This window comes from Prinia subflava, chromosome Z (genome assembly GCF_021018805.1).
Source record: "Prinia subflava isolate CZ2003 ecotype Zambia chromosome Z, Cam_Psub_1.2, whole genome shotgun sequence".
NCBI lineage: Eukaryota > Metazoa > Chordata > Aves > Passeriformes > Cisticolidae > Prinia > Prinia subflava.
Window position 1 is genome coordinate 64689097 of NC_086283.1, and position 18176 is coordinate 64707272.

Genomic DNA, 18176 nt, shown 5'->3' on the forward strand with positions numbered 1-18176 from the left:
TTTATCCGGTAATGTTGATCTGTTTGTGCCAGTTCTATCTGCTTTGGCAGGAGATGAGAAAAATTATGGACATAGTGTATCAGAACTTCCACTGGGAAAATGGAAAAAAATTATCATAGATTACAGTCTTATCAAATTCACAGTTAAGGATGTACTTATACTTCTTGTGTCCACAGATTGCTCTGATTTACAGGTAACCATTTATAGAAGAAAAACCTTTCTCCTGGTACTCTCCTTTGCCTTTCTAGATCCATCAGTACTCATTTGACAAGGTGAAGGCAATACCAAACTCCCCAACTCCAGGCTTCACTGGCTGAGACCAGTTCTTTCTGGTTCATCAGGAATGTGCATGTCGTGCACACATGCAGTTCGTATCCTCCGTGACCCATGCACACAGAAGGTCGCTGCATGCTCCCTCCCATGACACAACCCTGCCCAAAATGGACCTTAAAAACCATTTTGCCTGTGGCTGCAGTACACTTTCTCATGTGCAGGTGCTTAGTTGAGGTTTTCTGAATCCTCTACCAGGTGTATGGGGCTTCTACACCTACTGACTTATGTGCCAGCAGGACCCTGATGCAACGCAGCACATACACCCTGGCTGCAGCCTCACTGAGCCAGGCCTGGGGGCCACCCCCACAACACCACCACCCCTCCACCCCCGCCCAGTGTCCTACCTGGCATCAGCTGCGCCGCTGCCTCAGGGGTGGCGGTGGGCGCGGCGTGGGGCTGCTGCTGGCTGGAGCTCACCTCAGGCTCGGTGCTCACCGAGGGCGACCCGGCCACCTCACCACCCGGGGCCAGCTGTGGGATGGACGGGAGGGTCTCCTCAGCAGCCGGTGGCTCCTCCTGACCAGGCAGCTGCAGGGCGGAGAGGGGGATGCTGATGGGTTTCCCGGCGGTGGTGATGGCATTGGAGCTGGTGGCTGGCACCTGCAGGGCAGCCACGGGGCCACCGCCTGCCCCCCGCGCCGGGGAGGCCAGGGGTCCGCGGGGCGGGCGCTGCGTGGCCATGCGGGGCGGGCCAGGTGGGGAGGCGCACGGGCGCTGCGGGTCGGCGTCGGGGCCCGCGGCCGGCTGGGGCGCGGTCCTGGTGGGTCCCAGGCAAGAGGGCCCAGCCAGGGGCTGAGGCTTGGGCTTGGACATCTGTGTCAGGGCCAGGGCCGGCCCATCGGTGCCGGCCGTCAGCTCCGCGTTGGCCACTATATAGTAGTCCTCAGGGAGCTCCTGCTTGATCTTCTTGAGGAGCACGTCACCGCCGCCCTCGTCGGCGGGCTGCGCCTGGGCCTGGGCAGCGGCAGGCGGCCGCTTGCGGGGGCCAGTGGGAGCACGGTGCGGGTGTGGCTCGAAGTCACTGTCCTCGTCGGTGACAGAGGACTCGCAGACCATGTCGAAGAGGGTGGCCTCATCCTCGTACTCCTCCACAGGCTCGCCCAGCTCTGATGGCTCGCTGCAGTAAGAGAAGTCGCAGGAGTCACGAGTGCGGGTGCAATCCAGCTTGGCCTTCCCCGGCCGGCCTGGGTAGCGCTCTAGGGGGCTGGCCTGAGCCTCTGATGGCACCCCCAGCATGCTGGGGCTGTCCGAGTTGAAGCTGCGGCTGTCCTGGAAGCAGACGCGCTCCTGGGAGCCTGCGCGGCAGGTGGCGGCCAGGGGCCAGTGGTAGGCATGGCCAGCACTGCAGCCCCACATGGCTGTCAGGTTGCCGTGGGCCCCCTCGGAAAGCAGGTGCTTGAGGTTGGGGATGAGGCTGCAGATGGTCCCATGGCTGTGGGCCCAGCTCACTAGCTTGGAGAGATTTTCGGAGGAGGTGTGAAGGCAGTCCTCCATGGCAGAGGATCAACAGCGACTGGCCACCGGGAAGTTAGCTAAAGACACGGTTCAGATCACAGGGTCCTGGCACTGATGGTCGTGCGTTGCCAAACTCATACTTACTTCTCACCTGCAGAGAGACAGAGCAAAACCCCACTCTTCAGCACTCCCAAAGCATGAGCATATTTGCCTGGGAAAATGAAACATTTGTACACTCAGCTAAACCCATTTCACTTTTATCTCATGCCCTTCAAAACATGTCTCAGAATTGCACCTGGTTTTAAGCAGCCTCATTCCTCATCCTCAGAACATCCCTGCAATATAGAACTGAAGAGAAAACTGCTTTTCAAACAAGCCAATTCAGTATCAGTGGCAAAATTATTAGAAGCTTAAATCTCTGACAAAATATAAAAGCAGCCCAAAAGATAGTGGTTGTGTGTTCATACCTAGGAAATGAAAATTAAACAAAATCTTGGAACATACAATTATTCTTGAACACCAGGGTAGCAATCAAGCACTAACTTTTACTGGATCTGAAGAAGTGATGAAGTTTTACATAATTTACGCACATTTCTCAACTGAATCAAACATCTCCTTTTCAATTGAATTTAAGAGGTATCAAAAGGAAGGCTCAAAACTTAGTTTTCAATAAAAGAAATAAGCAAACAAACTTACTTTTCACTTTTCTATACTGATAGTCATCAGTTGCTCAAAGGCTTAGCAGACTCTTAAAGGACATGCAAAACTTAAGCCATAACCTTCCTTTAACTTTGACGCTTAACATTTTGCTTTTTTTCATATTCTCTGTTTTCCAATATCTAAATCATGATTTAGTTAAAGAAAAACTTTTGCCAGTTTCACTAAAAATATTCAGAAATTTGCAGTACAAGATGACAGCAAAGTCTGCATGTCTGTCTTTGTATACACTCAATGACAGAGAAGTCATCTCCAATGACCTCAGGCAGCGAAAGCATCTGTGAACTTCCTCTCATTTCTGCAGGTCTGTTTAGAGGCTCTCCCTAACCCCTCTCTCTGCTGTGCTTTGTGAACATGACCTGCAAGTCTTGAAGTTCCAGCTGTCCTCATTTCACTTTCGTTTTCATATAGACAGAAAGCCCATTACATTTTTCCCAGATGAAATGCAGCATTCATGGCAACATTAAACCTCATTTTATTCCTTATCCTCTTCTACACAAGCATTTTAAAATGCAAAATGAACTGTGACAAGGCTCAGAAAGACAGCCATATGGTGGCTAACCGCCCCTGAGGAATGCTTTCCCTAAAATAAACACAAATTACTACCTGTCTACTTAGTTGCTCCTCAGTGTCACCTGTCACTAGTTAGCTGCAGATGTATCTGTGCCAGGGGAGGTTAGGAGGCTGTGTTTCAATGATTTTCCACCTTGCACATCCCTGCCCACCCACTCCCATTCACCAGCTAGGGTTGGTCTGTGGAAACCAAAATGAGAAATAGACAAGTACTGCCTATGATTTTCCCCATAAGGCTACTCCCAGGTTTTTCCACCCCACCCAGTTTGAGTCTTTGCTGGGGTCAAAATTGGAGCCAGCATGGGAATTTCTAGAATCTTTGTAAATTTCTATGTATTTTTCAACATCTTTGAAATAAAGCATGGAGGGAATGAATGAACAGGAAGAAGAACATAATTAGAAAACAAAATTTTGTAAAATTCAAGTTTGTTTTTGCAGTACTCAAGTCAGAGTGCATGCACAGAGAACAACGGCTACAATAATTTGAATTCCAGCCCACATGCAAACAGAGATCTAAGAGCATCACCTGCAACACAAAGCTCCTTGCATGACCAGTGCATCTGTGAAGTATAATAAATGCAGAAGGTCCCCAATTTGCACGTCTTTTAGGCACTGGAGAAGACCTCCTTCTTCAAACATACGACTTTTAAATATCTAAAATGTGTGTTTTTGTTATATTTTGTTATTTGTTTTAAAGCTTTTAAAGATCGCTCTTCACAGGGGTCAAAACCCCTGGGGCATCCATGTTTCTTCTAAGAGAGATCTTCAAAGATACGTACGTACAACATCCCCTGCCACAGAAGAAACACCAAAACACAGGAGGAGGAACACCATACTCATAGCAAGGCAAAGAAGACAATCTGGAAAGTGAACAGGGGAAAGGAGGGAGAGCTAAAGTCAGCAATACAGTGAGAAGCTGCATCAGTGTAAACCTTGTGTGGTATCGTGGAGCTGCTCAGTTGCCACACAACCAGGAATGTATCTTGGGAACACAGAAAGCCTCCTTTGGCTGAAGGACTGTTTTCTCCTTAGGGAAATGAGATAAGGTCTGACTGCCATGGTCAAGACTGTTTGTGCAGTTACTCAGAAGCACTGTGTCTTCAGTTTGCCAACTTCAACAGATGCTGCGAATGGCACCTTGGCAGGAGGGACCCATGCTGCAGAAAGCACAGAAAATGCATCATTATGTCTCTGGTTTTCTGAAGAGTACGTCGTCTGCTCAGTCAGACAGCAGGATCCTGGCTGATAGTCTGCTCTTGTTTTCTAAATCACATTTTAGAGATTATGTAAGTCCTTCATTCAGACTGGCAAGATCTGATGACTCATGCTTAATAACTTGATAACATGATAACTCTGAAATCATACCGTAACTAGCAAAAAATATTATGTAGTTTCAATGTGATTGACACCAGTATTTTAACTGCATTACAGAAACCTTAATCTTCCACAGCACTTTTCTGCAGTTCAGAGCCTACAGATATCTAATTCAGTGTGAAGCATGTCTGGGTGCTGGAAATTCACTGCAGCTATCTGGACCCTCAAGGAAGAGTCAGATTTTAAGGGTTTTTTTAGATTTTTACAACCTTATTTGCAACATACGACTACAATGACTAATGTGGACAGAATGTGTGATGTACAAGGAAGTGCTGTTATTGCAAAACCATGCCTTGGAATCTGTTAATGCATTAAGGGGAACACCTTTTGATTTGGGAAAGGCAGTATTTTCTGTATCCAGAACCAGAGTTTTTCCATAGGACATCCATTTGATGACCAAAGGGCAATGAAAAATAGCAACATTTAAAGAGTAGCTGTCCTTCACATTCTAAGATGGGCCTTGGCTTAGCGACTTTCACGCAGACAAAATTCTTCCTGATTTTGCACAGACCAGTAGCAAGAGGCCCTTTGTTATGATGCAGAGGAGGTGCACCAGGCAAGTCTCAGGAGCAATAGCAGTTGGTAGCCGCCCAACATCGATCCTTTCTTTTATCCCATGAAAAGAGTGAACAAACACCACTGGGGAGCAGATATCTGGCTACCTCAGCGACATTACCTCTTTTGGCTCCTTGCACATGACGGTGATAGTGTGGAGTTTTGGTTAGGACGTTATGGAAGGTCCATGGAAGGTTTCTCAGGACTAAAAAGGATTCTGTGATATGTCTCCCTGTGAAAGGAGGCAACAGAGATGAGGATGCAGTGAAGGAACTGAATGCAAAAAAGTGGGATGATGCAGAGGTGTGGAGTGGGACGTGGGTGTCTTCCAGCAGAGCCTGTACACTGGAGCATGCATTTGGTGGACTCACAGCTCAGGGAGGTTGATGGGTGCATTTTGTTATAAAGAAGGAGAAAAGTCTTCTTGGGATTCTGTCGACTCACAGAACCGCAGGTGGTTAGCAATGGATTCCTTCCTAGGGTAATCTTAGAAAAGTTGATTCACTCTAACTTGCACCACACATATCTGTGTTTGAAATTCTATTACCACTACTGATTATTAGTACTTCCATGCTGATTCTTTTCAAGGGAACAGTATAGCTGGGACTACATTAACAGTCCTCTTGGGACATGATGTTAAGGCTAATACTACTGAAAATTTTCTAAAAGTTCAAGATTCTTAAGTAGGAAAACAATGCAAAATTTACTTCTGCTAATAATAAAAAATAATTGTTCTAATCAGACAGCTGTATAAAAACTAAACCCTGAATCCTAAAACATTAAAAGACAGGTGTAAAAAACCCTTCATTTTACATAGCGTGGATTTCAAAGTAATCTTACAGCAGCTGAAACCTGACTTTTAAGTGTTTCTATGGAGAAGCAATGTTTTGTCAGCTTCTACATTCAAAAAAAACTTTGAGCAGTTGAGCTCTTTACATGAGGGGGTCATTGGTAGGGAGACAGAAAATATGACTTGAGACCTCTTGATCATGGGATAAGCAGCATGTTTTATTGTCTGGAATTCCCTTATACCAGAAGTTCATAACTCCCAGTTCTAGACACCCCTTGGCCTAGGTCTTAGCTCTGCCCAGCTCCTTGAGCAGTGATACGTGTGCTCTCTGGAACTGCCTATGATTGGCTGAGGTCTCTGCATGAGCTCTTATTCACCTAGGGACTTCTAGAACAAGCTGGGTCAGCCGAGTTGGGTCTGTTATGATCAGACTCATAATATCCAGCTGTAAAACAGCTGGATATTGCTACAGGGCCCTGCTTTCTCACACTTGCAAGAGAAGCTCAGAATATTTTAAATCCTCTCTGTTTTCAGTCTCTCCACTCTGTACAAACTTACTAGACTATTACTCCATCAGCATCTGAAGGGGAAGCATAGCTTCATTTTTTGAAAGACCTATCTTTCCATACTTAAAAGCGCTGTGTATTAAGTGTTTGGCTGCCATAGTGGAAGTATCTATCTAATTCAAGATTTTAACTAATGAACAATATTATGGTTTCTCTTATTACTAGAATTTCTTAAGCAACATGTTTAGCATTGATAAATGACTGAGGTCAATAACAGCAGAAATCCAAGTGTAAATTCATCCACAGAGGCAGAGTAGTACTGAAGTCCACACAAACACCTACTGCAGTTCCACAGACCCTGCTAGCCATCAGTCCAGGATCACCTGTATATTTCTCTTTCAGAAAGTAAGATGCTGAAGTAAACTCAGCAGGAATTGCAGCCTTGCCCAGATAGCACCTGCAAATGCTGGGGGCCCCAGCCACGCAACAGAGCACCCAAAATCACACCACTGCTAATCACCTTCTCTGCTATCTCCTATGAGAGGACACCTGCTAGCAGTGGAGTTAGACCTCAGCCTCTTTGCCCCCGTGTTTTGATTTCTTCACCAATACTGTTAAGGAGGTCATCAAGACGACAAAGGACCAGGAGAGACAACCAAAACAGATCAGCAAAGGAATGGGAATAAGTGAGTGCATTTTCTCTGATTTTTGATTTCTGGAGTAAAAAACTTCCATGTCAACTCAAATATTATTGAATTTACTTTCTGCTTGAAATAAAGGCTATGAAGCAAGAAGCAGCAGAGAGAGAGTGAGAAAGAAAGCAGGTAGAAAGCAATGAGGTCTTATAGGCGAGGTATGAATCAAGTAGTTACCAGTAATTACCCAGTTCACCATGAGGGGAAGGTTCCACCTCTGATACAAACTGTATATGGCTCCTTTTACTTAGGAAGATGTGTTTTTAATGGTCTTTTCAAGAAACAAAAGAGCATACATTATAGAGGAAAGGCTTACAAATCCTGGCAAGTTCTGCAAGCCTGGGAGGTAGTTTGGCAATGTCACGTATTCTTAAGCTAGTCAGTAATTTCCCCAGCTATGCTCATTTCTCACTTAACAGAGTCACTGGATGGCGTCTTCAAGGGAAAAAGAATCTCTCACCTCAACAAAATCACTATTTTCAACTTATGTAAGATTATGCTGTTTATCTGGGATTTTAGCTCTGTAAGAAATAATTTAGAAATAAATAGGGGTACACAGTAGGAACAAACCAAAACCTTCACGCTAATTTTCCACCTCCACAATTCTAGGATTCCAAGTTTTACATAAATTCAGTCATTTATGTGTAGAAAGTGCCTTCCCTCTTGTGTATCTTGGAGATTTGGGGCTTTTATTTTGGGCTTTCTGAAATCAGTAGGAGCTCTGCTGCTGAATAAGCAGGCTTTACTCTCAATGAACCACAATTACAATTCCTACCAATAACAAGCAGCACCAAGAATGGTTTCCTGAGAGAGGGGCTCAGAGGGTAGTTGGAAGAAAAAAAAATACATTTGTTTCTGGGCAAGTAATGCTGTACTCCATTCAGAAAAATGTCACGGTTGTCTGTCACATTTACTCCACAAGGCTGCAGCTCCTTCTAAGTTGATGGTTGTTCTTCAGGATACTTTCCTTGCCAAGTGTGTCACGCCTTCAGCTGCAGCTGTCATCAAGGCAAGCCAGAGCAAAGCAGCAAGATCTGTTTGCTGGGAAATTCCTTCAGCTGGCTGGGACAGCATTTGTGGTTTCCTTACCTTTTCATGTGGAAGACTATCACAGGATTAAGAGCCTCCCAAGGGCCTGCCTCCACAAAGTAAAATGATTCACCCATTAACACCAGAATTGACTAAGCAACCATTTGATGGCTCAATCCTTAATCTGAATGTAATGCTACAGGCACCACTGCTTCTATTTTTGTAATCTTTTTTTCCCCAGCCTACTAAAACAGGATCTATGTGAGCCCTGCTCTTGCACAGTGTGGCTGCAGGGTCACAAGAGACCAAAAGTGCACCAGGAGAAGCAGGTGAAAAGGGGGTAGAACAGATGGTGCAGAAAACTGATCAATCTGAGCAAGATCTTGTACATAAGAACCTCTCCTATTACCTACATGCCAGTCTCAGTTAAGCTTCCTGAGACTGACCTATTTCTCATTCTTTATTCTCCTGCCCATTGTAATTCTTTCAATAATTCCTCAGACATGTTAAATCCTTACCATGAATCCCTGACCAAGTGTGAAAAAGGCATATTGTATATGTGGCTCTACGCAGATATTTACTATATGTAATCTGATAGATAGAAAAGTTATACTATATTAACATTAGAATAATGTAGTGAATGTAGTTTTGTAATTAACAATAAGTTATAGTACAATAGAAGCTGTGTATGTGTGTTATATTTTTTTGCTCAAGAAGAAAAATTCGTCAGCAGAGAGATAACATTCACAGAGGCCCCTAAACCTTACAGAGGCCTCTAAACCTTCTAGTGAAGAAGAATTTATGGCCTCTTATCCACAGAACCTAACTTTCTCAAGGACGTATGCTCTCATGTGTTCTTTTAATTAACAGAAAGCTTTTGTGACAAGAAACAGCTGAAAATTACTTGTTTTACGTAAGATATGAATAGTCATAAACTGAAGGCTTAAAAAAGAAGACTTCTCTTTGTTCTGGGCCCTTCTCCTTCCTAGCCTTTGTCTGGGAGGGAGGGGGGACAAAAGCCCGGGCTACCTTCTTTGCTCTTGTTGTCTCATTATTTGTCCTGTCTCTGAAAACTTTTTTTAAACTTTTATTATTGTATTAATATTTTTGTAACCAATTTTTATTCTTTATTAAATATTCATAAATTTAAGAAAACGAGTGATTGGCATTTATCACAATTTGGTAGCAGAGTACGGTTAAAATACCCCACTGTGGGTGCTGTGGGAGGATTAGAGACCAGGAAGACGCGTCCTGCCTGCATTAGGCGGCCTCGGCTCTGGTCCTTGCAGAGTACCCCGGAAAAGGGTAAGATCCAAGGACAAAGGGAGACAATAAGGCAAAGAGAAGGGAAAGAATTCCCTAAAAACCGCGGTAACCAGCTCCTAACATCAAAGTGTGCACGAAGAATAAAGACCCAAGGACAACGGAGTGGTAAGAATTGCTGGGATTGGGGGGGGCAGCGTTTGGCGCGGAACGGGGGCTGAAAGTGTGTGACTGAGAGGCGGGCTGGGGTAACACCCGGACCTTCCAAGCGAGAGCGGAGTCCCCTACGCTGCGGTTCCGTTGTCCCGCGAGGGAAGCGGCCAGCACCGGGACGAAAGTGAATGGTAAAAAGGAGTGAGAGAAACCCCCCCAGGGAAAAGGTAAAGTGTGTGAAAAAGGGGACCCTAAAAAAAAAAACAAAAAAACAAAAAAACTTTTGCTGGGATTGAGGAATTATTCCAAGAGCACCTGGGGTTGGGAAGGGAGAACCCCCAACACTGCCAGATTGAGGGTTTTGTGAAGGGCATTGATAACCAGCTGGATTGGAGGAAGCAATTCCGAGACATCCAGGGTTATGTTAAATTCTGCAGAATCTATGAAATAAACTCAAGAGCACCTGGGGTTGGGAAGGGAGAACCCCCAACACTGCCAGATTGAGGGTTTTGATAACCAGCTGGATTGGAGGAAGCAATTCTGAGACATCCAGGGTTATGTTAAATTCTGCAGAATCTAGGAAATAAACCCAAGAGCACCTGGGGTTGGGAAGGGAGAACCCCCAACACTGCCAGATTGAGGGTTTTGATAACCAGCTGGATTGGAGGAAGTAATTCCGAGACATCCAGGGTTATGTTAAATTCTGCAGAATCTATGAAATAAACCCAAGAGCACCTGGGGTTGGGAAGGGAGAACCCCCAACACTGCCAGATTGAGGGTTTTGATAACCAGCTGGATTGGAGGAAGTAATTCCGAGACATCCAGGGTTATGTTAAATTCTGCAGAATCTATAAAATAAACCCAAGAGCACCTGGGGTTGGGAAGGGAGAACCCCCAACACTGCCAGATTGAGGGTTTTGATAACCAGCTGGATTGGAGGAAGTAATTCCGAGACATCCAGGGTTATGTTAAATTCTGCAGAATCTAGGAAATAAACCCAAGAGCACCTGGGGTTGGGAAGGGAGAACCCCCAACACTGCCAGATTGAGGGTTTTGATAACCAGCTGGATTGGAGGAAGTAATTCCGAGACATGCAGGGTTATGTTAAATTCTGCAGAATCTAGGAAATAAACCCAAGAGCACCTGGGGTTGGGAAGGGAGAACCCCCAACACTGCCAGATTGAGGGTTTTGATAACCAGCTGGATTGGAGGAAGTAATTCCGAGACATCCAGGGTTATGTTAAATTCTGCAGAATCTATAAAATAAACCCAAGAGCACCTGGGGTTGGGAAGGGAGAACCCCCAACACTGCCAGATTGAGGGTTTTGTGAAGGGCATTGATAACCAGCTGGATTGGAGGAAGCAATTCTGAGACATCCAGGGTTATGTTAAATTCTGCAGAATCTAGGAAATAAACCCAAGAGCACCTGGGGTTGGGAAGGGAGAACCCCCCAACACTGCCAGATTGAGGGTTTGTGAAGGGCATTATCTGGCCAGGTTAAAGAGTGTAAAAGTGTGTGGAAAGTAAAAGGTACCTTGTAGTTGTGATTGTTTTGTTGTGTGTGAGAGTAAGTGAAAAATAGAGTGGAGTGAATGTGGATGAATGAAAGTATAGAAAGTGTAGATTTTTATTTTTTTAAGCTTTATTATAGTTCCTCAGAGAAGGTAAATTGTATTAAGAAATAGTGTGGGAGAAAGGAGAAAAGTAGTTTTTTTGTGGGGGAAAAGGGAAGGTAAACAGAGACAAGGATGGGTAGAAAAGAGAAAATTTTGAAAGAAAAGGGATAGAAGTCCAGTGGGGAGAAACCATCGACAGAGATACCACCCTAAGATCGTCCCTTGGGAGCTGCATTGCCGGCTCCGGTGTTGGTGCCTGTCTCAGTCCCTGTGCTTGCCCCAGGTTCTGGCTTGTCTCTTGTTTCTGCCCCAGTTTCTGTCCCAGGCACGAGTCCGCTGTTCGCAGCGGCAGCCCAGCCGGTTTCCCCCTGCCCCCCCTCGCTGTTCGCAGTGGCGGCTCAGTCGGGACCGGCACCCCCCGGTCCCTCCGCCCGCCGCTTCTCTGCAGCGACGGTACCCGGCCCCCACCCCGGTCCCTCTCGCTATTTTCCCGCAATGGCTTTTTCAACCTCATTCCCAGTATTTGTTTGTTAGTTTGTTTTAGCAGCGCTGAGCGTTGCCGCGGCGAGTACAGTCGCCATGAGCCACGTGGGGGGTGACCGCGTGGTGGCTTAGCCGACCCTGGAAAAGCCCCCCAGCAGCAGCAGCGGCGGCAGGGCGGCCGGTTCCCCTCCCCTCCCCAGCCGTGGTGGCGAGTCCCCCTCCGCTTGCAGAGCGGGGGTGGGGGCGGCTGGTTCCTTCACCCTTCCTCCCAGCGGCGGCGGCGGGTCCCCCCCTCACCCCCCTCCCATTCGCGGCGGCGGCGGAGCAGCGGGCTCCCCCTCCCCCCTTCCCCTTCCCGGCGGCGGTTCCTCCGCTGTCGGCGTGTGGCGGGTTGGTCCGGTCCCTAGCTGCCTCAGTAGCGATTCCAGCTCCGGTAGTGCTGTGCGTGACTGCCGGACGCAGCTAGATCCGCCAGCATGGGCCATGCGGGAACGGGGCCGCATGGAGGAGACCGGAAATTACTTCCCCTTTGGGAATTTCGGTGGCAGACCCCGCCCATGCCCCGTCCTTGGAGGACCAAAAGTCAGTGATCAGTCCTCCATAGCTTCCCACTCCCTGTTGGGGAAGCCGTTCCCTTGGAAACCGCAGTCAATGCAGATCTTCTCAGGAAGAAAGGGAGAGGGGCAGCCGCACAGCCGTGCCATGGCAGAGGGGCTGCCCGGTGGAGGCGGCAGCGCCGAGCCGCGCGTGGGACGCGCTGCTCCCTGCCCGCCCCTCCTCCAGCTCGCTTATCAGCGCCCACAGCTGCCCTTTTCCTTATGATCGAGTGACTCGGGTCATAGAAGTTTTAAAGATTTTTTCAGTGTTTCTCATGCGCTGGCCTTCAGTTTCTTTTAAATCGGTAGCCTGTAAAATTCAGACAGCGTGCATGTGTTCTGGGATGTTTTAGGAAGGACTTGTTTTTTTTTTTTTTTGAGAGGAAAGGAGACAGTGTCTGAAGCTGTGCTTTTTTTAATGACTGCTGCTTGATGTGCTAACATTTTTTTCAAGCGTTTTTCACTTGGTGAGAGAGAGCTTGGCCATGTGAAGTCAGTGTTTAGTGCTTTTTTTAAGTGTCTCTTCTACAGTTGATGAATGAATGTGTGTGAAAGTTGAAGGAGGAGGAGTGAAGAAAGAGAAGTATTAGTGTTCACTGGATTATTTGCTTAGTCTATGTTATATTTTAGAAGATGCAGACAGGAGGAAGAGTTGGAATTTGTGGAAGGTACAAAAGCAAGAAGAATTTGTTTGGTAGATATTTCAGAGAGGCATGGTGTAAGTAAAGATGTGATGGAGTGCAGGAGCAAGAAGAGACTTTTGCCTGTCATCAGGGATGTGATGATATAGAAAGATACCAGAATTTAGATAGGAGATGTTTAGTTAGTCCCAGGAACAAGGAGTAATTTGTTAAGATGAGAATTAAAAGTGAAATTAGAAATAAGAGTGGCTCCAAAAGATGAAATAATTTGGCAGACCAGGAAGCTAAGGTGCAGCAGAGAATGAAGCTAAAAGGGTCATGTTAATATTAACTCCAAATAAGGAAAATTGAAAATTCCAGAATTTAGTGAAACAGAGGAAAAAGAATTGAAGGAGATAAGAGGTAAACCAGATGAATCAAAGAAACAGAAACTTCTTGATAGAAGGCAATTACTTAATAAAGTACTTACTAGAAAAATATTAGAAGACATGCATCAGAAAACTCACTGAGGTACCCAAGCTTTGTGTGATTATTTCCTAAGAAACTATGAATACATTGGGATTTGTAGGATAACAGAGAAGATAACTGAAAGATGTATAATTTGTCGAAGGATAAAATAAAAAGATAATGAGGAGAACTACACTGGAAGGTAAGGAATTAGCCTTTAGACCATTTCAAAGTATCGAAGTAGATTTTACAGAACTTCCTCAAGTTCAACGATGGAAATATATATTAGTAATAACAGACCATTTAACTCATTGAGTGGAGGCAGTTCCCACTGCCAAGGCTACTGCTAATGTGGTAAGTAAAACCCTTTTGAAACAAATTATTCCAAGATATGAGATGGTTAATAAAATAGATTCAGACAGAGGAACACACTTTACATCAAAAGTGTTACAACAATTAATTCAAGCTTTGGGGACCCCAGGCCCAGCAGCTCTGGCTCTGTAAGAAAACCCTAGCAGAAGCTGTGAGGCAGCTGCACCAGGACACCCCTGACCTTAGGCCCCTCTGGGCATTGGAGTCCGGGAAGAGAATGAACTCTTTGTCCCCAAGAAAGAAACCCCAGAAGCCCCAGGGTGTCCTTGGGGAAGTGTTCCTGAGTTCTGCTTCTGTTTGTTATTAGTGCTGGGGTTGGTGTTGTTTGTTAACCTGTGTATATACACCAAAAAGGAACTGTTATTACTGTCCCCAGATCTTCGCCTGAGAGGCCCCTAATTTTCAAAATTACAATAATTCAGAGGGAGAGAGTTTGAATTCTTCATTACAAGGGTGGCTCCAGCTTTTCTGTGGCAGATACCTGTCTTTCAGACTAAGACAGGACCATTTTTTTAGTTATCCTATAAAACTTAGGTGTGATATTTATAACAGTATTTTAGCATTGTGCAGCTTGTATTCCAAGATTTTGTTAAAACCTATGATCAATTTAATATGCTGCCATTTCTGTCAGCTATATAGGGCACACACAGATAGATTATGTTGTGCCAAAATGCAATTCAAAGGAATTATAAATTGCACCATATCAAAATTGTTGTGATTAATATCTCTAACTCCAAAATGAGAAAGTCCTTTTCAGGTATTGCTGACTGAGGCGGTGATCCAGATCAGGGAATGAAGATGAATTCACCAGCAGAGCAAAAGGACCTGTGGAAAAGCCTAAGGAGTGGACAATATCACCAGAACCGAGTGATACAAAATTAACTCTTAAACGGGAATGAGTAGTAATGAACTGGGGAGATCCACATGATCCAGGAAACATACGCAGGATCACACCTGACTGGAAACTTAGACTGAGTTTTGCATCAGTGGTTTCAAATACCACCTGAGAAAACTTTAAGACACCTCCAGTACCCTCCATGGGGAGGATACTGCCACCGCAGACAGGAAGATCAGAAATGTTTCGGACAGAAAACCCCTGTAATTTTTTGCCTTAGCCTGTGATTTATATAAAGAGGAGGGTGAATTACAACCTCATATATTGCCAAGCCAAATACCCTGTTTGATTCACCCAAATACTGGACATGCTGGTTGGTTTAAATGTGTTTGAGCTGTGGGAAAAATGGGTACTGTAGTTCACACAAACGACACTCTCGTTGCATGAAGTGTAGAGTGTCACCTGAGCCCCCTATCCAAGCAGAACTTGGAGCTACTGAAATAATAACTTAGTTGTGTGGTTGGGAGTTATTAGTGCCTCTTGAATGGGAGATAGCTGAGAAAAAGTGGGAGACCACCATTAAAGAGTGTCAGAAACGATTTGCCTGGAAATTAGCCAAGAGAAAGTGACAATAGAGGAGAGGGCAAGACCAGATTGGCCTCTATAATCGCCACCGAGAAGATCACATACACCTGCTGTGGGCTGCAACCCCATAGGCATGGGAGGTGGGAGTATAAGCCATACTGGACCTCTCCTTTTTCTGTCACTCATTCTTTGTTTCTTCATTTTTGAAATATTAACCAGGCCATGCTATATGGAAAGACACCGAGGCTCCTTCTTTATTTCTCATACTCATGTCAACAGTCACTGTTATAACCCTTCCAAATTGGGAAATTGCATACACAATGAGAAAAAGTATTAGATTGCTGAAAATTTAAGGGGAAGTGAATGTGCAAAAGGGGAGAAATGGATGTGTTTCACCCACATTACTAGAAGTAAAGCAAAGAATTTGGTATACAGGAAAAATCCCTATGTTAGCCTCCCAGAGATTTCTAAATTTTGGGAGAATATGGATGAGCAAAAACTGGATTATTGGAAAGCACCAGACGGTCTGTTCTGGATATGTGGAAAAAGGCATACCCAAAACTCCCCCCCACAAGTGGAAAGAGAGCTGTACTCTGGGTGTCATACAACCAGGATTTTTTTTCTTTTGCCTGGACCTGAAGGCGATCACTTAGGGATACTAGTTTATGAAGATCTAAAAAGAAGCAAGAGAGATACAATTGGAAGATTCCAAAAATGGGGAGATGATGAGTGGCCCCCTGAATGCATACTGGAAACATACGGACCAGCCACCTGGGCACAAGACGGGAGTTGGAGATATCGAACTCCCATTTATATGTTAAATCGTATCATAAGGCTTCAGGCAGTCGTAGAAATAATAACAAACAAAACTGGTAGGGTAATGGAATTAATATCCAGGCAACAAACTCAAATCAGAGCCGCTGTGTACCAAAACAGGTTAGCACTGGATTACCTATTAGCTGAAGAAGGGGGCATTTGTGAAAAATTCAATACATCAGATTGTTGTTTATAATGGAGATGCTATCCTAGATATAGTCAATGATATCAGAAAAATCGCCCATGTACCAGTTCAGAAGTGGGAATCCGTGCTAAGTACCAGCTGGTGAGATAATGTGCTGGGAGTAGAATGGTGAAAGAAACTAGGCTTTTTCCTCTTATGTGCTACAGCTAGTTTAATATTCTTTCCTTGCTTGATCCCTTGTTTTATTAGATTAATCACTAGTGTAGTTCAAGGTATGCAATTTGTAACCTTAGATCAAAAGATGGATACAACAAAAACGGTGCAAAAGATTATGGTATTAAGGAAACAAAATAGAGTAGAAGACCCCCCTCCAAAAAGCTAGACTGATTTATGAAGAAAATGAACATAGAAGGGATGCAAGAGAGCAGTAAATATCCGCTCGAGCCAATTTATTATAACAAGAAAGAGGAGGGATTGTGAAAAAGGCATATTGTATATGTGGCTCTACGCAGATATTTACTATATGTAATCTGATAGATAGAAAAGTTATACTATATTAACATTAGAATAATGTAGTGAATGTAGTTTTGTAATTAACAATAAGTTATAGTACAATAGAAGCTGTGTATGTGTGTTATATTTTTTTGCTCAAGAAGAAAAATTCGTCAGCAGAGAGATAACATTCACAGAGGCCCCTAAACCTTACAGAGGCCTCTAAACCTTCTAGTGAAGAAGAATTTATGGCCTCTTATCCACAGAACCTAACTTTCTCAAGGACGTATGCTCTCATGTGTTCTTTTAATTAACAGAAAGCTTTTGTGACAAGAAACAGCTGAAAATTACTTGTTTTACGTAAGATATGAATAGTCATAAACTGAAGGCTTAAAAAAGAAGACTTCTCTTTGTTCTGGGCCCTTCTCCTTCCTAGCCTTTGTCTGGGAGGGAGGGGGGACAAAAGCCCGGGCTACCTTCTTTGCTCTTGTTGTCTCATTATTTGTCCTGTCTCTGAAAACTTTTTTTAAACTTTTATTATTGTATTAATATTTTTGTAACCAATTTTTATTCTTTATTAAATATTCATAAATTTAAGAAAACGAGTGATTAGCATTTATCACACCAAGCCACCCCCTATGCTGGTGTTTCTCTGTCCTGAGTTTCAGCCCTCAGGAATATAGGCCTGGTTTGGTTGTTCTCATTTGCAGGGTGTCGGATCATTGGAGAATGGTACAGAAATGCACAGGACTGTTTCTTCTTGCTGAGGAAGGTTCTTCCTTCCAAGGACCATGTCTGAAAGGGAAGTGACCTTTCTATAGTTCATGACTGTATCTGCAAAGTTGCTGAGTACCTCCAGCTCCAGAGAAGTCAAAGCACTTGGCAGTGCTGTGGTTCAAATTTTTTACCCTGTGTCTTCCTTAGACGTCATAGTGGACAAGTCCTGCCGTGCTCTTCACAGAAGCTCTGTAGCACCAATGCAGTCGTGTAAAATACCAGCACTCCACACTACTTACAACTGAGCAGTGTACAGCTGAACCCAGAAAAGATTTTAGGATTTTGAAAGCACCAAATCCTGCTTGTTCAATTGGGTGTTTAGCAAGTGCACCCCTGAAATTTTCTCTCAAAGCCTCAATGAAATATATCTGATTTTGTTGACAAAAATACTTCTCACTGTGATCTGCAACAAAGACCTGAGAGACTCTGTGGCCTAGCTTAAAAAAAGCCGTCTTCCTTCAGACTGACAAATGAAAGCAAGTTTTAGAACTAGCAGTTCTGCAAACTTACACACTTGTTAGATGAAGTGTCCAATGACCATTATTTACCCCGGGATTGGTGAGCAGAGACAAGTGTGGCAAGAGCAAACATAGCAAACATAAAAGTTGTACTTATGTCTTTCTCCACTAGCAGCAATGGAGGTGATGTAGCAAGAATGATGATAAGTGCAAACTCCATCCTAGATTTCCAAGCACTTGCAAAACTGTGTAACTGATTTGTGGGTATTTGGCTCTACCTTCCACTAAGGTTATAATGGGTCTGACACTGAACTTTTCTACATCTTCAAACAAAACCCATCTTTTTCACACAGTATCTTTCAACAGCAAAGGTAAAATGCATGTTTCCACCTCTAATATTTTTACTGTTACTCTGTTCCCCATTCCCTGAGTACAGGTAGGACCACTGTTGCACAGAAAGAAACAGCTG

General features: G+C 44.5%; 1 protein-coding gene across 1 annotated transcript in view; it reads right to left on the minus strand.

Moving 5' to 3' along the window:
• The window catches only part of KIAA1958 (KIAA1958 ortholog), a 61494-nt gene that overhangs the window by 20063 nt on the left and 23255 nt on the right, over positions 1-18176 (minus strand). The window contains exon 2 of the mRNA XM_063422905.1: positions 678-1939. Within this exon, the coding sequence (XP_063278975.1) occupies positions 678-1827 (1150 nt within the window). The 5' untranslated portion in view covers positions 1828-1939. The remainder of the gene's footprint in view (positions 1-677; positions 1940-18176) is intronic.